At 38.8% G+C, this 21,868-nt stretch overlaps 1 protein-coding gene across 1 annotated transcript in view; it reads left to right on the top strand.

The window, feature by feature from the left end:
- The window catches only part of LOC137071581 (E3 ubiquitin-protein ligase RNF43), a 187,383-nt gene extending 173,164 nt beyond the window's left edge, over positions 1-14,219 (top strand). Inside the window, exons 3-9 of the mRNA XM_067439705.1 lie at positions 1,488-1,562; positions 1,956-2,090; positions 2,396-2,497; positions 3,844-4,014; positions 4,818-4,932; positions 7,831-9,366; positions 12,384-14,219. Coding sequence (XP_067295806.1) covers positions 1,488-1,562; positions 1,956-2,090; positions 2,396-2,497; positions 3,844-4,014; positions 4,818-4,932; positions 7,831-9,366; positions 12,384-12,409 — 2,160 coding nt within the window. The 3' untranslated portion in view covers positions 12,410-14,219. The remainder of the gene's footprint in view (positions 1-1,487; positions 1,563-1,955; positions 2,091-2,395; positions 2,498-3,843; positions 4,015-4,817; positions 4,933-7,830; positions 9,367-12,383) is intronic.
- The last annotated feature ends 7,649 nt before the right edge of the window (positions 14,220-21,868 follow it).

Below are 21,868 nucleotides of genomic sequence, written 5' to 3'. Positions count from 1 at the left end.
GGACGTCCTGCTGTTGCTGTTTCTCCTGTTCAATTTATTTCAGCCTCCGGATCTGATTCTGGATCATATCTATTAGCTGAGATCGATAGCCATGAGTTTCTCCACGCTTGAGGACGTCACCGCTTTGTGCGCTCTCGTCATTCTTTAGCTCCGCCCACACGATACGCCTCCAGCCGCTCGTTTTTTTCCGGAAAGACTCGGTACAGCCCATATTTCTTTTATAAATATAATAAAACTAAAGACTTTTCAGAGATATGAAGGATGCAATACTACTCTATAGGTACTCAAGATTGACATGAGATTGACTGAAACTGAGTGTTCCCCCCCCCCCCCCCCCCCCCCTTTAAACAAACTCCTAACCTGAAGTATTGAATCATTGGTCTCTTTAGTCAACATTAGTTGATGCATCAGCTAACATGTACTAACAATGAGCAATTATAGCGTTTTTTAACCTTTGTGGTAACACTTTAGTATGGGGAACTCATATTAACTATTAACAACGACTTTTGCCTCAATAAACTCCTAATTTACTGCTTATTAATAGTTAGTAAGGTAGTTTTTGTAGCATTTAAGTTTAGGTATTGTGTAGAATTAAGGGCTGTAGAATAAGATCATGCAGAATAAGGCATTAATATGTGCTTTATAAGTACTAATAAACAGACAATATCCTAGTAATATGCATGCTAATAAGCAACATAGTTAATAGTTAATAACTGAACCTTAAAATAAAGGTAAACTGGTACCTGTGTAATTCACACTACATTAACAAAGTTGTTACCACCTTTGTTAATGTTATGCAAATTGGACAGGTTCTATGTTTTAGAAAATGTGTAAATTAACTAAGATTATTAAATGCTGTAAAAGTTAACTAATGTTAACAGTAACACTTTACAATAATGGTCATTAGTTAACTTGAACTAATAATGAACTGCACTTATTAAGCATTTATTTATCTTTGTTAATGTTAATTTCAAGATTTATTAATACATTATTCAAATATTGTTAACATTAGTTAATGCACTGTGAACTAACGTGAACAAACCACGAACAGCTGGATTTTAATGAGCTAATGTTAACTAATGACCATTTTTCTAAAGTGTTACCATGTTAACAAATCAAACCTTATTGTAATCGTATGTTGTTGGTGAAAATGTATAATTAAATGCGTGCGTGTGTGTTTTAGTATAGCACATACTGAACATTGGAGGATGTTTTGGTACAGAACATAATGAAAAGGTACTGGAAGAATTAAAAAGGTGCACTTCATGTTTTAATAAGACATTGTGGGTCTCTGTTGACTCTAGTAGTCTCTTATTGTGTCTGGTGTCAGAAGTTATTGAAAGTGAAGTCTTTCTCTTTGACACACACACGTGCTCAGGGTCAGTAGCGGTGCTGGATTGCGTAATGACAGGACTCAGTGGCTCCAAATGTGTGATAATATTGCCATCTGCTGGCTCATGTGGTTTCTTCTCTTTTGTGTCTCTCAGGCTCGACTGGCTATCCAGAGAGGAGCTCAGGCTGTCATCTTCGACATCACAGATGATCCAGCTGCTGCTGTGGAGGTGTGTGTGTGTGTGTGTGTGTGTGTGTGTGTGTGTGTGTGTGTGTGTGTGTGTGTGTGTGTGTGTGTGTGTGTGTGTGTGTGTGTGTGTGTGTGTGTGTTTGTGTGTGTGTGTGTGTGTGTGTGTGTGATGGGTCGGGTTAGTGTAAGGGGAGAGAATATATTTTGTACAGTATAAAAACCATTCTGCCTATGGAAAGTCCCCACAAAGATATTGAACCATGTACATGAGTGTGTGTGCCAGATTGTATGGGTATGTGAGCGTGTGTGTGTGTGTGTGTGTGTATTTTGAGTGTGTGAGTGTGTTGAAACATTCAGTTCAAAACACATCCTACTCCATACATTCCAGTTAGTGCTCAGAGAGTTTGTCCTGAAGTGTGTTTTTCTCACACAGCTGCGTGATTCGGGTTCATTGTCTCGTCCGGTGCTGCTGGTGAAGTCTTCAGACGCAGAAGAACTGATGGGACTCGTCAACAAGAATGAAGAAGCCATGGTGTACATTGATATCATAATGGATGATCCAATATGGGTGAGTAAACATATGCACATTTATTAATTATTAATTCATCTCTAGGCTTTACTGTTTGTAAACTCCAGCATGGATTTGCATAGCTGTTAGTGTGTGTCCAGCTAACCGACCAGTATACACTATAAAAAGGATTTTTTTAAAGTTGTAAATAATGATTATTGCTTTAGCTCAAAACGGACCCAAATACATTAGGATGTTTTAGGGGTAACCAATTTAAGAAACATTCTGGTCATTAATGAGGTTAAATGCATTAGTTGGTGGTTTGAGGACACTCTGGCTTCACTCTTCATGTATTGTGCCCTCAGCCTCACTATGACGTTGGTATCCTGTTGACTGTGGCTCTGGCTGTGTTGGCCATCGTCATGATCTTTGCTCTGCGCTTCCGCTGCCGGTCCAACAGAACCTGGGTAAGAAAACACAACACACTTCATACCCAAGAGCTCGACGATCACTTGTTTCTATGATGGATTGTAAATTGTCCATTGCAAAAAAAGATGTTCTTCTTAAGTATTTTTTGTTTTGTTTTCCATTACAAATTTCTGAAAAATGCATCAAAATTAAAATAAGTTTCAAAAAAATTAATTAAATGAAAAGAAATGGTTTCCATGGCCGAGCAGCTCATCCAAGCCTTACTTTACCAAGAGCAATGCCAAGCGTGGGATGCAGTGGAGTAAAGCAGCCGCCACTGGACTCTAGAGCAGTGAGACGTGTTCTCTGGGCGACCAATCACGCTTCAGTCTGACAATCCCATGGACGAGTCTGGGTTTGGCGGTTGCCAGGAGAACGGGACTTACCTGACTGCATTGTACCAAGTGTAAAGTTTGGTGGAGGGGGGGGGGGGTTGTTTTTCAAGGGTTGGGCTTGGCCCCTTAGTTCCAATAAAAGGAACTCTTAATGCTTCACCAAGACATTTTGAAGAATTTCATGCTCCAAACTTTGTGGGAACAGTTTGGGGGACGGCCCCTTCCTGTCCCAACATGACTGCGCTCCATAAAGACATGGATGAGGAGTTTGGTGTGGAGGAACTTGACTGGCCTGCACAGAGTCCTGAGCTCAACCCGATAGAACAGCTTTGGGATGAATTAGAGCGGAGACTGAGAGCCAGGCCTTCTCGTCCAACATCAGTGCCTGACCTCACAAATGAGCCTCTAGAAGAATGGTCAAAAATCCCCATAAACACACTCCTAAACCTTGAGGAAAGCCTTCCCAGAAGAGCTGAAGCTGGTAGAGCTGCAAAGGGTGGGTCAACTCCATATTAAACCCTACGGATGAAGAATGGGATGGCATTAAAGGTCATGTGCATGTAAAGGCAGGCGCTCCAAAACTTTTGGCAATATAGCGTATGTTATTTAATTGTGAGTTTGCCAATTCGTTTTTGAGATTCCAGGTTTCCCCCATTCAAATATATAGGACTTGGTCTTGTATGCTCAAAATAGCTGCCCAGAGGTATTGGCCGAGTGACCAAACTTTCCTTGACAGGGACTTTTGTAACAATGGCGTTGGTTTTACCGTATCAGTTTCATCCGTTTGAAGTGCATCAAAGTAAATTTGTTTGGCAGCGAAAAACAGAGTCTTCTTGACATGAAGAGAGACTAAAACTTTATTTGTCGTGCACTTTGATCTTTGAAACTTTGCAGAGTTTTTACATTCGCAAACAGCTCTATTACACACTGCATGAAAGGAATATCTGAAAAAGCATAATGGGGCACTTTTCGCTGTAGAAATCTCAAAACCCGTTTTCCTGTCCTCCCAGGACTCTGTGCATCAGGACACCATGCGTGCCATCAGCAGATTGGAGACGCGCACGTACAGCTCTCAGAGTTGCTCTGGCTCTCAGCGTTCCCACGGAGCTCCAGGGTCAAACAGCAGCTCCAACTCCAACCCGATCTGTGCCATCTGTCTTGAGGAATTCATGGATGGACAGGTAAGAGGAGGAAATAAAGAAAAAGCATGATATGATGAGTGCTTTAAACCAGAGGTTTTCAAACTGGGGTCCGGGGACACCCAGGGGTCCTCCAGAAGGTTCTAAGGGGTCCCCACTCATTTCTGAGAATACAAAGACAAAACAAAAATGGTTAAAGTCTACCAAACATTCTAACTGTTTCATTTCTAAATGTTTCTCTTTTTTCTTGTTGTATACATACTTTCCAGAATTATATGTTTGCTTTTAATAGTTGTAGTTTTTTCTCACTATAGTCCCCTTTATCTTGCTCACTTGTGTTTTAAGGCAGCATTATTAATGCAGTATGTGAGCAGCTTGCATACATTTATTGTGAAAGTTGCTTATACACATTTTTTTTAATTGAAAATGTTCTTCTCCAGTTTTATACATCCAACATTAAGTATAGCCAATTTAAGTTTGACAACTATTTGAATTTATAATGTCACATTTATCATTTATCTAACAGTTTCAATGTTTATTTTTATTTTTATACATAAACATATATAGATGGATTTAGGAAGGGGGTCCCTCATAAAAGGTTTGTCATATTTGGGGGGTCCTTGGCATCATAGAGTTTGAAAAACCCTGCTTTAAACAGCATTGATTTTTTCAACGTTGATTCATTTTGGTTCAATAACTGCAAAATTCAAATGTCGGTTCATTAGAGGAACAGCAGAAAACCATCAAGCATTGACAGGAAATCGACCACTGTAGGATGCTATTTATGAAGCGTTTGAGGCACGCCAATGGCATGTTTAATATTTGGTTTTCTGTCTCTCTTGCAGGACTTGAGAATCATCTCCTGTGCCCATGAGTTTCATAGGGAGTGTGTCGACCCCTGGCTCCTACAACACCGTACCTGCCCACTGTGCATGCACAACATCATGGGTAAACCTCAGGGTACATTTCTCCAATATTATCTTTATAGAGCTTGCAAGGCAGCACTGTATTGAAGTTGCTCTTCTTTCTTTTTCTTATTCTATACGTGTCTGCAGTCCTGCTCCTGGAGAGCCACTGTCCTGCAGAGTTCAGCTCCAACACCAATTAAACACACCTCAACCAGCTAATCAATGTCATACTAAGCATACTAGAAGCTTCCAGGCAAGTTGGAGCTATACCCTGCAGGACAGTGGCCCTCCAGGAACGAGTTTGCCATGAACTTTCTTCTGTGGAGCACAAAAGAAGATATTTTGAAGAATGTCTCAGTGTTTGATTGTCATTCAGTGAAGGACGAGTGTACAGTGTTGTTTGGACCCCAACGTTCTTCCAAATGTCTTTTTATGTTCAATGTAAGAAAGTCAGTAATACAAGTTTGGTACATCCTGAAGGTTAGTAAATGTTCATTTTTGGATAAAGGGTTAGTTCACCCAAAAATGAAAATGATCCCATAATCTACTCACTCTTAAGCCATCCTAGGTGTATATGACTTTGTTCTTTCAGCCAAAAACAATTGGAGTTATCTAAAAAAAAATATCCCGGCTCTTCCAGTCTTTATAATGGGAGTGAATAGGGGTTGATATTTTGAACCCTAAGAAAGCGCATCCATCCATCATAAAAGTAATCCATATGCCTCCTGGGGTTGATAAAGGCCTTCTGACACGAAGTAAAATACAGATATTTATAAAATCAATAGAAGATTGATGCAGGATTCCACTGACACTAACATATGATTCTTTTGCTGCCTTGCAATCGCTGCTATTTTCTTTAGGAAATGCAACTGTTGTTTTTAAGCAAGATATTCAGGCTACGTCCACATTAACGCGGATATTTAAAAAAAATTCATTTCAAAACACACTCTGTCCACACTAGCGGTATTAAGCGCTTTCCAAAGGTTGCTCTTCAACAGGGACACATCTGAAAACGTTTAAATCACCATGCGGCGCATGCATAAAACATCGTAAATGCTCACTGAGAGATGTAATAAAGTTCTTATGCGGTTCTCAAGGTCCCGATATACTTCAAGCGAAATCACAGCGCAAACTGATGTGACATCATTTCTACAAAATGAAGCCGAAGTTTTAAATTTTTTTATTTTGGGAGTTCGAAACAGCTTGCCAAAGCGAACTTTCTGGAAAAGGAAACACCTTTGTACTATCATTGATCCGTGACTTTATTGGAGTGCCATAGAGCTTAACCACATTGCTATAATCAGATGCTTTTCTTATGCTTTATTAAAATGCTTGCTGTTTTCTCAAATTTGTTGTGCGTTTATTTTGTTATTGAAAGGAAAGCGCACAGCACATATTTACATAGCCGCTTTCAGGAGTGTGGGTGGCGTTAGAATTTCGATAACGTTATATAACTGCTCATGTATTTCGCAATTTTTTTTACTCCAAAACGAAGAATGAAAAAGAACTTCACCAAAATATCCTACCACTCACTTGTGCATCCAGGTTACACTCAAAATTGCTGTCATCATGTTTTGCCACAGGACAGCAATTGCGATTAAATATTCTGTCATTATTGAAGGAATGTAATATGAAGATTGTACAATATAACCATCAGATTGTATAATATATATAGGTACATCATAGCCTGACAAGCCAGACCCACTCACCATTGATGGCTCAATCCGAGGGGAGGATAAACGGTCATCTTTCAAACTCCCTCTGCACGCGATAGGATAGCGCTACAACCAACCAGAGCAATGAAGGTGAAGCAGAGCTCGTTGACGGATTAAACATTCGCCGTATCCGGTCAGCTAAACTCCGAACACATCTTCCCTTTTTAAGAATGACTTCAGTGCCTCTCTTTGTTCTTTTCTCTGAGAAAAGCTTAACTCCAAGTCTTCCAGAGTCGCGGTCAAAGCTGATTCGAAAGACCGCCGTTCGCCAGTTTCTGTGTTTACTAGAAGCACGCAAGCGCAACTCGGCCGTCATTATGGCCCCGCCCACCGACTCTATACACGATGTGATTGGCCCGCCCAGAGTTTGGCGTTTACAGCTCAGAAGGGTATTGAGAGTTGCTAGACGACACTCGCGGGCAGATTAGATTTGCTGCCGTTAGGGTGCGTCTAGATTTCTAGGCTAGGTACATCATGCATCACATGACTAAATGTGTCTTTTTTTTTAAATATCTTAGTTATCACCGTCCACACAACAACTCAGCAATGATGTTTTCTAATGTACCCAAAGAGCAACATAGTGTCGGGCCACATCTGGTACACGTGCATTCAGTGCGTATAAGATGTGGGCCAGATCTGGGCCGAATCTATGTTGCTGTCTGGGAATACACTAGGGAGATCGTTTTCAAAAGATCTGCTTTCACTAGACAAAAACGTTTTCAGGATGGACACTTAAAGGGTTAGTTCACCCAAAAAATAAAAATCTGTCGAAAAACAAAGATTCGAACCATTATGAATCATGAATCGATACACTGATTCATAACGATTCGAATCTTTGTTTTGAAATCGGCCATCACTATATACGTTTTTGTTTTGTTTTTTGCGCACAAAAACTATTTTCGTCGCTTCATAAAATGATTGTAGAGCCGCTGTAGTGAGATGGGCTTTGTAACGACGTCTTTAGTGCCTTTATGGGTCTTGAGAAAGGAAATGACATTGGTGTCAATGAAGGCCTTTCTGAGACATCGGATTTCAACACTAATATCTTAATTTGTGTTCCAAAGATGAACACAAATTATCTTACAGGTGTCGAATAACAGGAGGGTGAGGAATTAATGACAGAATTTTCATTTTTGGGTGAACTAACCCTTTAATGTGGACGTAGCCTCAGTAGACATGTTTTATGCTATTTCTATCAAAGATGTTTTTGAGCACTAAATGTCCTCCATCATCAGGTACAGATCTGGCGTCCCGTCAGCCCCAAAGAAGTCGACTGCCGCCCCCTCCACAAGAGCACAGTCAACCCTTCCTCCTTCCCCATCACTATTCAAACCAACACCCTTACCCCCAGCACCATGTCCCTTTTTCTCTGCGGCATCACCACCCCCGCACCCCTGGACCTTTACCTCAATTGGGTCACTTTGGAAACTCTCCCCCTCTTAATCCACGCACTCTCCGTTGCTTTCCCAGCAGGCCATTGGGTGCAAGCTGCGCATACCATCTGGCCACGGATTCCCATCACGGACGTACGCATAGAACAGGGGGGCGAGGATGTCGGACTGGGGGCCATCATTATGCGCCCCCTAGGCGGTCATGTCACCGGTGCCCCAGAGGAGCTTTACGAAACGCTTCGGGTTCTTGTGTGCATCATTTGGCATCTTCGGTGAACCACGCAACTCATCACTTGCCACATGGCGGAGGCTCGCATGGTCGCCAAGATGACGGAAGCTGCTCCGGAGGGAGTTATCACACGGAGCGTAGCGGTTATCTTGCTGATGGGCCAGCCAGCGACTCCAGTTCGGGATCGTGCCACGGCTCGTCCAGCGATTCCGTATTGAACTGTACGGACATCAGCCTGCAGGGGGTCTATGGCAGCTGGTCCACTTTTCGTAGCTCGCTCAGCAGTGACTATGACCCGTTTGTCTATTATGGACCGGGTAAAGCCCCACGCAGAGGGAGCATGGAGGCCACGCAGAGGCCTCGTTCCTTGGACTCGGTAGTGAACCACGCCGGGGATCCCGGTGCAGTTTGCTCAGAAGAGCAGCAGCAACAACAAGTAGCGGTCTTCAGTCATGTTCACTATCATAGGCATAGACACCACTATTACGAGGACGGGGAGCTCAGTCAAGGGCCCGGCCAGGGGTCTGACGAGGATCATGGGACCATGGCATCTGGGGGGCCCTGTAATGCAACTAAAAACAAAGACTCAACTGGGTGTCAGGTACAGCACCAGTCTTGCCACTACCCCAAAACAGACCTCAATTCAAGGAGGGTTGAGGAAAGAGCTCCAGACCCTGTTTCTTCATCGGGCGCCTCTGTGATCCTTCCCCCTCCTTTAACCTCTCCGTCCCCGTCCTGTTGCCACAAAGGCCCAGGGTGGACCACCAGACAGAAAGCAGCCGGCTGTCCCTTAGAAGCGCCTTCGCCGGTTGTTCACTTCCATCAAAGCTTGGACCTTCAGGATGATTGTAGCATTCATATCCACTACGGACAGGGAGCAGGAGGCTATTGCTGCACACCTGCACCGGATATGGCCCCAACCTTGTTGCCTGTGCCCCTAATCTTGGACTCAACGGGAATGGCCGACTGGCCGTGCTGTAGCGGGGCGCATGTGGTGTGGCAGAAGCAGGTGCAACAGGCCCATTCGGAGCCTCAGCTTCTGGGGTCCGCTTCTGAAATGGACAGACCCCTGTGTAGGGCCCATCACAGCCCAGGGAACGAACTTCCCACGGACATCTGTCTGTACTGCCAAACTCTACACAATAGTCAGGGTGAGTGTGTGTGACTGTAGTGCTCCACTTTATAGTCAAGTAATTTCTATTGCACTTTGTATAGATTCACAGGAAAATAACAGCTCTAAAAAGACAATTGATTTAGTGTTGATTCAGTTCTGTTCAATAACTCTGTAAGTTAAAAAAGTTCACTTCAGCTATGAACTGCTCTACAGGAGAAAAAAAGAGTCATGATTCAGTTCGATTCAGTTTAATATTCATTCAATAGAGTTCAACAAAAGTGTCTGTCGCAAAATTTGGCTATAAGAAGCCATATAGAAGACATTAGAGTCATTTTTCAACTCAAGTTTAGTCAGGGTGAGTGTGTGACTGTAGTGTCCCACTTTATAGTCAAGTAACTTCTATAACACTTTATAAAGATTCACAGTTATAAACAGGAAAATAACAGAATCAATGTAAAGCAGCTCTAAAAAGACAATTGATTTTCAATAACTGTAAAGTTTACCAATTGTGAAAAAAGTTCACTTCAGCTATAAGCTGCTCTACAGAAGACAATAGAGTTCAACAAAAGTGGCTGTCGCAAAATTTTGATTCATCTATAAGCAACCGTACATAAGACAATAGAGTCATTGTTCAGCTCTTTCAGTTTAATGTTGATTCAGTTCGGTTCAATAATTGTGTAAAATGTATCAATTATGAAACAAGCTATAAGAAGCCATATAGAAGACATTAGAGTCATTATTCAACTCAAGTTTAATGTTGATTCAGTTTAGTTCAATAATTGTGTAAAGTTTAGCAATTATGAAACAAGTTCACTTCAGCTATAAGCAGCTCTATAGAAGTCAAGTGTCATTATTCAGTTTGAATCAGTGATTCAATCAGTTTAACAACAGTATATATATATATAAAATATACTGTATTAATAAGCTGATTTATATATACGCAGTTGAATCAATAGAGGAAGACAAGAGTTATTGATCTAGTTCTGTTCAACAACTGTGTAAAGTTTATCAGTTATGAAATTATGAAACAAGCTATAAGCGGCTCTATAGAAGACAGTTATCATTTTAATGTTGATTCAGTTCTGTTCAATAACTGTAAAGTTGATCAATTATGAAACAAGCTATAAGCAGCCGTACAGAAGACAACAGAGTCGTTATTCAGCTTGAGTCTGTTTAATTTAGATTCAGATCAGTTCAATAGTGTCTGTTGTAAAATACGTCAATTACGAAATTAAGTCAATTCAGCTATAGGCAGTCGTTATTCATCTCAAATTTGGTTCTCATCCAATAATGTCAGTCAAAGTGATAATATTGCAGTATATTAAAGGTGCACTATGCAACTTTCCGTCCACTGGAGGGCGCCTATTCTAAACAAAGGTGTAGTTGGATGACGCAAAGTTAGAGCGCAGCATCTTGGGACATGTGGTCTTCACCTCACAGTCGGTGGAAAATAGGACTCGGGCAGAAATCACGTTCATGGATGCGGTTATTAACGTTACTGTAGTGAAGCAGAACAGGAACGAGTGTTGAGGAGCTGAGCACGGCCGCTGGAGCGATTGTTAAACAAATACCCGCCTCGCGAACACCGGGACTTTTAGGCCCCATTCACACTGCAAGTCTTAATGCTCAATTCTGATTTTTTGCTCAGATCTGATTTTTTGTTTGGCTGTTCACATTACCTTTTAAAATGTGGCCTATATCTGATTCAAGTGTGAACTGTTTGAGGTTTCAAACTAACCCGCATGTGCAAAAGAACAATATGACATCAGACGCAGCACGCCGTTGCACTAAAGTTCGGAAGGTTATAGAGGAAGTAAGCAAAAATGTTTGCGTATTGGAAGCCATAACATCAATGAGCAGGTGCTGAAGAGGAGAAGAACGAAAAGAAAGAGAGCAAAATTGGTTATTTTGGCCTTTTGTCACATTCCTTTGGCACTGAAGACGTTTTTCTGTGTCCCCGTTCTTCCATTTCATGTGTTATTTTTTTCAAAAACAGATCGGTTACGGTAGAATACTTCTTGCGTAGCTTTAATTAAAGTATCTCCCCATATACTAATTAGGTCTGAATGTCGACATAGATTGACGTAAAAGTCACATTAAATCCGCCTTGGTTGTTCACACTGCAGCCACTTTGGAAAAAATCAGATCTGGGTCTGATTCAGTACCACATATGTATGTGGTCTAAATCTGATTTGAAAAAATCAGATCTGGGCTAGATTTGAGTGTTCACACTAGCTCTGATGAGGTCTGACCTGGTCACTTGACCCCAAAAAAATCAGATTTGGGCCACTTTTGCCTGCAGTGTGAACGGGGCCTTATTATGACAGGACGGGACACATTCGCCGGGCGCCTGCACTGATCCGCTCTTCCGGTTATGATTATGAGGTAATGGAGCTCTGTTTATCATATTAGATACATTTAAGTGTGTTTAAAACGATGTTATGACGTTACTCCGTGCGTTCACTTGTTCACACTGCTAATAGTAAAGCGCTTCTGCCAAATAAAAGCCGAAACCGAGGGTAGCGCAGATATGACGCGATTGACAGGCGACTCTCTCAAACGCTATGCTGACACGTCCCGGTCCTGAGTTAAAATAGCAATTTTCTCACAATTTACAAATAGTTGGAAACATCTGGGATATTGTAAGTACTCAACTGAACAAAATATATAACACCGGCCTAGTGGTTTTTGGATATTTTACTGCAAAAATACTACATAGTGCACCTTTAAGTGTCTTTGATATGTATTGAATATTTTTGTTTGTCTGTTTATTTGTGAAGATTATCTTAATGAACAAAACATCTATGAATCACAGCTATTGTTGGCGATAATTGAAAGCCAATGAAATATTCATACTGGCTTTTTGATGGGTGAAGCCTAACTCTTTGGTTTGCCTGTGAAAATACATAATTCCTGCAGAACTCAATCGCTGGCAATAATCTGAATGTGTGCAGCTGAATTACAGTGCACAATGCCAGTTTTTTTCATTTTGGATGAACTATTCCTTTAATTTGATTTTGTGAAATGACATGCTTTTCTCTTCTTGTGCCACAGGGTCAGAAGAAGAGTCTGGTGTTTGAGAAAACTCTTCATCCAAAACTCCTCACGCTGCTACACAAGAGCCGAAATGGACAAAACTCTTCGGCGTTCTCTCGCTGTCTCTTTCACATGTTGAGTCTTCCAGATAATTCCAAACATCTTCTGCAATATCAAACCGCATCACCCAGAATCTCCAGGATTCATCAGTGATCATCGATGGGTACTCTTCAGTAGTAACTCTGCTCCTAGCACATGTCTAATGGCCAAAACCAGTCATTGTTGGCACTGTCACGATACTTTACCCTAAACAGCCCAAATGTGACTTTCAATAGGCAAACAAATGGGGTTTATTCAGGAAGGATCTGGGAGATGCGCATCAATCTTGATTTCTTCCTTTCATTTGCCAGGATTCATTTAATACCTTCTCTAGTCTGAGAATCTTTGTTCTAGCCTTTAAAGATATAAACACGTCTTCCCATATTCAATAGAGGGGTAAGGCCTGGCCTATGTACTCTATGCAAGAACCCAGACACTTTTAGCTACGCAAACTGTTGGTTTGCAATTCATACGTACTGCTATCATGCCTGAATCAAGTTACATTTGAGGCAAGAAAGGCTTAACGATTTTCTCCCCAGTTTGCAGTCTAGATAAGTCGACAATAGTTGCCTAAAGTCTGCGCCAGTCTACACACTTGGATTTGACAGGTTTCACAGAAAATCACGTAGTCTCTGATAGGCACAGACAACGATTTCCTTTAGCTTCGGACAATGATTCCATTCAGTCAACATGTTTGATATTTTGAGAACATATATCGTAATGTATGGCATTGTGCTACTAAAATCGAAGCTGTCCTCTATCTACCAGTATTGCAATAAAATACAATACCAATGCAAAAGTTAATTAACAGAACATGGGCCAGATTTACTAAACAGGGCAAATTAGCGTGGGAGAGCGATTCCATAAAAAGCACAGATGGGAGAACACAGTTCTGCACGTGATCTACTGACGTCACGCAAATTAAAGAACACACACACAGCCGGATCATTTCCATAATGACCAGCGCAATCTACCCTTAGCATCTGGTTTAAGACATGCTTTTTTTGAGTGGTAAATAATGGTGCAAACACCAGTTAATTGACGAGTGCAAACCTTAGTAAATCACCTCGCTAATCAGCCGTAAAAATAACCCTCCATGCCTTTTCAGCGCTAATTCTTCACTTCGTGTCTTTAGTAAAATCTGAAAGTAGTTTTTAATGCCAAAAGATTAATTTCTGGCGCATCTGCACATTGTAAATCTGGCTCCATGTGAGACAAATTAACCTCAATATTTGCCTCTTAAGCACCGACCCAAGACCACATTCAAATCCACTTGGCTCTTCTTTTCTTTTGCAACGCTGCAATAACTACTGTGCTCTTCTCCTGCACATCCATGTTCATTTCAACCATAGATATATATATATACATGCCTCATTGGCGGCTGTTTCTATGGGCCGCTATGCACAAGCCGTCCACCATATTGGAACAGTCAATAAAACACGTTTGGTTCTGCGACCATAGTTATATGCAAATATAAATATCTAAATCTGCAATAGACTTCAGCAGATGAAAGAAAAGACGAAGCCGTTAGCTAACAAAACATTAAAAAGTCACCATAGTTTAAAAACCTGTAATATTGAGTTAAAGAGATACTGTCAGTAACCAAACAGTTAATAGGCACCATAGTATAGATAAAAAATACTATGAAAGTCAGTGGGATCCATTAACTGGGCAGTGGGACCAGCAGCCATATCACCCTGTAGCCCAAGAATGGTTTCCCACTGAAGCTAAGCGGGGCTGAGCCTGGTCAGTACCTGGATGAGCTATCCCTTTAATACATATACGTTTTTTACAAACAGTGGCTGCACAATGTTGTGGCATCTATGAAAACTCATTGATCTTTACTGTGAGTGACGACAGCATCTGAAACGTGTCTGTTCCAAGATGGCGGACGAGTTGTGTGTATCTGGAGCCTACATATGCATATCTATGGTATCAACTAGCATGCGAATCCTTGCTATAAGGCCACACGTTCCTGTGCAAAAAATGTTGTGCTCGGAATGATTTGAAAGTCGGCAAGTAAATGATGCCTAGTGTTTTTAAATCTGTTCAGATTTTCTGTTCAGTCGTGTAGTGCATTTCAGCCTTCAGCCAAAAGTCGTAAAGACCTATATTTGACATGAAAATACAATTCCAGTCTTTCCACTTAAAATATTTTCATTTAATGTCACGTTATAATGTATAGAAGCTTGTTTCTGCCACAGAATAAAATATTTTAAAAGATAATTTACGACTTTTTATCTCACAATTGCATGATATAACTCGCAATTCTGGCATTTTATCACGCAATTCTGACTTTTTTCATGCAGTTGCGAGTTTATATCTCACTCTTATGACTTTAAATCTCGCAATTGAGTGTTATAAAGTAAGAATTTGGTGAAAAGTGAGTCAAATGAGATAATCTGAATTGTGAGATAAAATGTTGCAATTACCTTTTTTATTCTGTGGCGGAAGCCAGCTTCTATACACTCTAAAAAATGCTGGGTTAAAAACAACCCAAGTTGGGTTGAAAATGCACCGACCCAACAATTGGGTTGTTTTAACCCAATGGTTGAGTTGTTCTTACCCAGCAATTGGGTTGTCCTAAGCAACATTTAACCCAACCACTGGGTTAAAAAAACTCAACCACTGGGTTAAAACAACCCAATTGTTGGGTCGGTGCATTTTCAACCCAACTTGGGTTGTTTTTAACCCAGCATTTTTTAGAGTGTAGTAATGTGTCTAGAGTGAAAATTGTCTGTACACCAATTTTTTTTCAGTGTACCTAAATAACAATACAATACAATTTGAAGGTCATACTTGGAAAACTGAGGTACTAAGCATAAACAATGAACCATTTTCTTCAGTGTTTGCGCTCTTGCATAGAGTTTATTTCACACTGTAAAAAATTATTTTAAAAATAAGTTACCTGGTGGCCTTAATTTTGAGTTCATTGAAATAAAAAATTTGAGTTAATACAATGAACATTTTTGAGAATCGACAACCTTTATTCAAATATTATTATACAATTTTGTAAGCATATTGGGTAATTGTGTGTTTTATTTGTGATGACGCAGTGAAACATGCCAAATTGAGCTATTTTCATGATTTATCGCATTTTAATGTGGTTCATATACAATAATATTTTGAATTTCTATTTATTAAACCAATTTCCTTCATTGTATCAACTCAAATTTATTTCAATAAACTCAAAATTTGAAGGCAACCAGGTTACTTACTTTTTTAAGTTAAACCAACAATATTTTTATTTACAGTGGCTGGCTTTAGCCTTTTATACCCTCCATATCTTCATTATCACTGCGCCTACTGGCTAATGATTAACTATTTCGTTATCGCAATGCTACGCACCCCTTCCATTACTTCTCAAAAGCTGGATGTAGCCCTTAACCTGTGCCGTGTTGGGCCGCGTTCAATCATCTGGCCTGCTTTTCCAGCACTACCTCAGATAACCAATCAGAAAAGGCCTGTTAGCGAGACGGTACTTCAAAGGTACGTGTGCATCCGGCGACCTCTCGTTACCTCTGGCAGATATTAACTCAGAGGAGCTTCGTTTCATATCATCTGCATTTCACACTGCAACGATGGCTCTTCTTATTTCGTATTTTTTTCTTGTTTCCAGTCCAAATATCTAAATATTCTTAAAGCAAGATGTATTTACTAGATATGTAAAAAGATATTTTTTTTCTTGTTTTCTGGGTAAAAATATCACAATTAAATGATTAAAATAAGCAAAATGATCTGCCAAAGGGATGAGAAAAATAATCTTATTTCTCTTTGGGACTTCAAGAGTTCAATCAGAAATAAGATTATTTTTCTCACCCCAGATCATTTTGCCTGTTTTAAGCAAAAACTCACTTCATTTTGATTTGATTTTCAACAAAACCAGAAAAAATATCTAATGTTGTTTTGCTTACAGTAAATGCCTCTTGATTTAAGAATTGTTCGATATTTAGACTAGAAACAAGACAATATTACTGAGTAAGAAAAGCATTTTTGCAGTGCATTGAGGTTTCAGGGTCTCGGTTTTGTTCATTAAAAAATGGCAGCTGTTATTTACAAACATTTGCGTCTTCATTTATTAATTTTGCTTGTCGACTAAATGAATTGACTGAATATATTTGGGTAAAGTTGTGAAGATTGTTCGGTTTTGCTTCATTATTTTGGGCTGAGAAGGACTACTGCTTTGCTTTCACCTGTTATGACTTACAGTCCCTTAAAGGGACACACACATTTCACAGAAAGTAACCAGCATACAAGCTTACCAAAAGTGCCTCTGCATCCCATGAAATGAACCCTTCATGAAGTTTACTCCTACTTATAATGTAGTCTGCTGTCCTGTTCAATAGTGTATCAACACTTATCTTTAATCTGTTACCCTGAAATCTCTGTTGTCATATATTTTAAAAGCAGCCCTTTAAAGGAATTGTTCGGATAAAACTAGCGACAGTATCCATGACGTGCTGGAAATATACGTCACAAAATATGGGGTTTTAAACCTGAAATATTCTTTTAAGTAAAGGAAACACTGGAAATCTTGCCTTGACAAACGCCTGAATGTTTTTTTGTTCGTTTTTTTGTCAGTAAATGGTCACTTTGCTCGAAGGTCTCGACCCTTTGAACCACTAACACCCGTGTCTCTCGATTCCCATGAGTCTTTTGTTTTGCTTTCATCAAAATGAGGCTGAATCCCAAATTAAAAATATAAACAAGACAAAATATAGTGAGTCCCAGTATAGGGTTCTCACACCTCTGACCAATGACTTTTCCAGTTGTCTTTGATTTACTGGAGAAAGATCTTTAAATAATTTTATAGTGATTATTGCCCTCTTAAAGAGTGGTTTATTGACCTGTTAAATGTCAGCATCCTTTTTTAGCAAAGATCTGAACTTCAATGGTTGTAATTCATCTCTTTTTAAAATATTATTGCTTCAACCCTTAAGACTGAGCTAAACATTTTTATTGTATACTAAATGTATTTTACAAAATAATTTGGACGCTAAAATTGCATCTAACCAAGTTGTGTTCCAAATTTGAAGTTAATATCACAAAAAGGTTTTATAGAACTGTAACGCAATTTCTAATTTCAAAACCGATTTCACAGAATGACTTGTGTGTGTTTAAGCCTTCGGAAGCTTGTTTCCCAACTCCATGATAAAAAGTCACAGCTGTGAGTTATAAAGTCATAATTCCCAATTTCATGATATAAAGTCACAATTGTTATAAAGTCATAATTCCCAATTTCGTGATATAAAGTCACAGTTGTGAGTTATAAAGTCATAATTCCCAATTTCGTGATATAAAGTCACAGTCGTGAGTTATAAAGTCATAATTCCCAATTTCGTGATATAAAGTCACAGTTGTGAGTTATAAAGTCATAATTCCCAATTTCGTGATATAAAGTCACAGTTGTGAGTTATAAAGTCATAATTCCCAATTTCGTGATATAAAGTCACAGTCGTGAGTTATAAAGTCATAATTCCCAATTTCGTGATTAAAAAGTCACAGTTGTGAGTTATAAAGTCATAATTCCCAATTTCGTGATATAAAGTCACAGTTGTGAGTTATAAAGTCATAATTCCCAATTTCGTGATATAAAGTCACAGTCGTGAGTTATAAAGTCATAATTCCCAATTTCGTGATTAAAAAAGTCACAGCTGTGAGTTATAAAGTCATAATTCCCAATTTCGTGATATAAAGTCACAGTTGTGAGTTATAAAGTCATAATTCCCAATTTCGTGATATAAAGTCACAGCTGTGAGTTATAAAGTCATAATTCCCAATTTCGTGATATAAAGTCACAGTCGTGAGTTATAAAGTCATAATTCCCAATTTCGTGATTAAAAAGTCACAGTTGTGAGTTATAAAGTCATAATTCCCAATTTCGTGATATAAAGTCACAGTTGTGAGTTATAAAGTCATAATTCCCAATTTCGTGATATAAAGTCACAGTCGTGAGTTATAAAGTCATAATTCCCAATTTCGTGATATAAAGTCACAGCTGTGAGTTATAAAGTCATAATTCCCAATTTCGTGATATAAAGTCACAGCTGTGAGTTATAAAGTCATAATTCCCAATTTCGTGATATAAAGTCACAGTCGTGAGTTATAAAGTCATAATTCCCAATTTCGTGATTAAAAAGTCACAGTTGTGAGTTATAAAGTCATAATTCCCAATTTCGTGATATAAAGTCACAGCTGTGAGTTATAAAGTCATAATTCCCAATTTCGTGATATAAAGTCACAGTCGTGAGTTATAAAGTCATAATTCCCAATTTCGTGATTAAAAAAGTCACAGCTGTGAGTTATAAAGTCATAATTCCCAATTTCGTTATTAAAAAAGTCACAGCTGTGCGTTATAAAGTCATAATTCCCAATTTCGTGATTAAAAAGTCACAGTTGTGAGTTATAAAGTCATAATTCCCAATTTCGTGATATAAAGTCACAGTCGTGAGTTATAAAGTCATAATTCCCAATTTCGTGATTAAAAAAGTCACAGCTGTGAGTTATAAAGTCATAATTCCCAATTTCGTGATATAAAGTCACAGTTGTGAGTTATAAAGTCATAATTCCCAATTTCGTGATATAAAGTCACAGTCGTGAGTTATAAAGTCATAATTCCCAATTTCGTGATATAAAGTCACAGTCGTGAGTTATAAAGTCATAATTCCCAATTTCGTGATTAAAAAAGTCACAGCTGTGAGTTATAAAGTCATAATTCCCAATTTCGTGATTAAAAAAGTCACAGCTGTGAGTTATAAAGTCATAATTCCCAATTTCGTGATTAAAAAAGTCACAGCTGTGAGTTATAAAGTCATAATTCCCAATTTCGTGATTAAAAAAGTCACAGCTGTGAGTTATAAAGTCATAATTCCCAATTTCGTGATTAAAAAAGTCACAGCTGTGAGTTATAAAGTCATAATTCCCAATTTCGTGATATAAAGTCACAGTTGTGAGTTATAAAGTCATAATTCCCAATTTCGTGATATAAAGTCACAGTTGTGAGTTATAAAGTCATAATTCCCAATTTCGTGATATAAAGTCACAGTCGTGAGTTATAAAGTCATAATTCCCAATTTCATGATATAAAGTCACAGCTGTGAGTTATAAAGTCATAATTCCCAATTTCATGAAATAAAGTCACATTTGTGAGTTATAAAGTCATAATTCCCAATTTCATGAAATAAAGTCACAGTTGTGAGTTATAAAGTCATAATTCCCAATTTCATGAAATAAAGTCACAGTCGTGAGTTATAAAGTCATAATTCCCAATTTCGTGATATAAAGTCACAGTTGTGAGTTATAAAGTCATAATTCCCAATTTCGTGATTAAAAAAGTCACAGCTGTGAGTTATAAAGTCATAATTCCCAATTTCATGAAATAAAGTCACAGTTGTGAGTTATAAAGTCATAATTCCCAATTTCATGAAATAAAGTCACATTTGTGAGTTATAAAGTCATAATTCCCAATTTCATGATATAAAGTCACAGTCGTGAGTTATAAAGTCATAATTCCCAATTTCATGAAATAAAGTCACAGTTGTGAGTTATAAAGTCATAATTCCCAATTTCGTGATTAAAAAAGTCACAGTCGTGAGTTATAAAGTCATAATTCCCAATTTCGTGATATAAAGTCACAGCTGTGAGTTATAAAGTCATAATTCCCAATTTCGTGATTAAAAAAGTCACAGTTGTGAGTTATAAAGTCAGTCTTTTGCCCCTCAGAATTGGAATTTATAACTTACAATTGCGATGTTATATCTCCCAATTCTAACATTCAAGTCAGAATTGCGAGATAAAAAGTTGCAATTATCTTGTAAATTGTTTTATTCTGTGGTGGAAACAAGCTTCCGTAAATGTATGCTGCTGCGTTAGGGGGGGAAAGGCAATACCAAAGCAGCGGGACACTGACAGTTAACAGGTTAAACATTTAGAGCCGTGCGTAAGAAATTATTTTAACTATGGAAATGATTTTGTTTTCTGTAGCTTTTCCTGTGATGAAAATCATGAGTTAGACAGCTTTATCAACTAAAGATTAGACTGAACCAATATTCTCATTAAGTGGCAGGGAATATTTGAAGTAATTTTAGTTCAACATAAACCATGTAAGATGATGTCAGTCTGTACACACACACACACACACACACACACACACTACAGTTTCCTGATTTTCTTTTGACTCAATGTAGTGAGTAAACGCAACTATTGCCACCAACTGCCACAGATTACAGAAGATCCGCATCGGTCTCACACAGATTCACACGTGAAGCTGTTGGCTTTATCTAAAGGATACAAACAGCACTTTGCCTTGGGAAGAAAATCTGCATGTGATTCGAAGCGAAACAATCAAAGCACTATATATCTAGAAAATCAGTGAAATCTCTCACTAAACATTTGAGTTTTTTTCTCGACCTTTGTTCCATTGTGTTGGTTTATCGTTCATACGCTCTCTAGTCCACAGAGAATCAATGAAAACTGCCTTTTTGTAACGGAGCTAAATCCCTTCAGAAATCAAGGGATAGCCAGTATATGTTCAATATTTTGTGTAAAAAAAAACAAACAAAAAAACAAGACAAAACAGTTATAAGATAAAGTGTTGTATTTTATATATAATAGAACATTTCAATGGTATGTCACTAATATATTTATTTACTAATATATTTATCCTTTTTTTTTTTTTTTTTTTCAGGTCTGAGAAAATGTTTAAAATGTTATTTTCTCACTTTTGGAATGATATTCTTTATGAAACGTACAGCTGCCATCATAGATGTATAAACCTGGCATCATTCCGATTATATACAAATAAATTATTTTGAAATAAAAATACAAAGAATGTGGTGTTTTATTATTATTTGTGTGTGTGTGTGTGTGTGTGTGTGTGTGTGTGTGTGTGTGTGTGTGTGTGTGTGTGTGAGCCTGTTTATGTGGTTTATGAGGACACAAATTTGTATAACTACATGGGTATTACACTGGTATTACACTATAAATGTGGTTTATGAGGACATATCAAATGTCCCCATAATTCAAATGGCCTTAAAAACATACTAAATTATGTTTTTTTGAGAAAGTAAAAATGCAGAATGTTTCCTGTGATGGGTAGGTTTAGGGTTAGGGGCAGTGTGTGTGTGTGTGTTGGGTAGGTTTAGGGGTAGGGGCAGTGTGTGTGTGTGTGTGTGTGTTGGGTAGGTTTAGGGGTAGGGTCTGTGTGTGTGTGTGTGTGTGTGTGTGTGTGTGTGTGTGTGTGTGTGTGTGTGTGTGTGTGTGTGTGTGTGTGTGTGTGTGTGTGTGTGTGTGTGTGTGTGTGTGTGTGTGTGTGTGTGTGTGTGTGTGTGTGTGTGTTGGGTAGGTTTAGGGGCAGTGTGTGTGTGATGGGTAGGTTTAGGGGCAGGGGCAGTGTAAGGGGATAG

Source organism: Pseudorasbora parva, chromosome 3, assembly GCF_024679245.1.
Source record: "Pseudorasbora parva isolate DD20220531a chromosome 3, ASM2467924v1, whole genome shotgun sequence".
Lineage (NCBI taxonomy): Eukaryota > Metazoa > Chordata > Actinopteri > Cypriniformes > Gobionidae > Pseudorasbora > Pseudorasbora parva.
The sequence above is the reverse complement of the archived record's forward strand: the minus strand, read 5'-3'. Positions and strand labels throughout refer to the sequence as shown.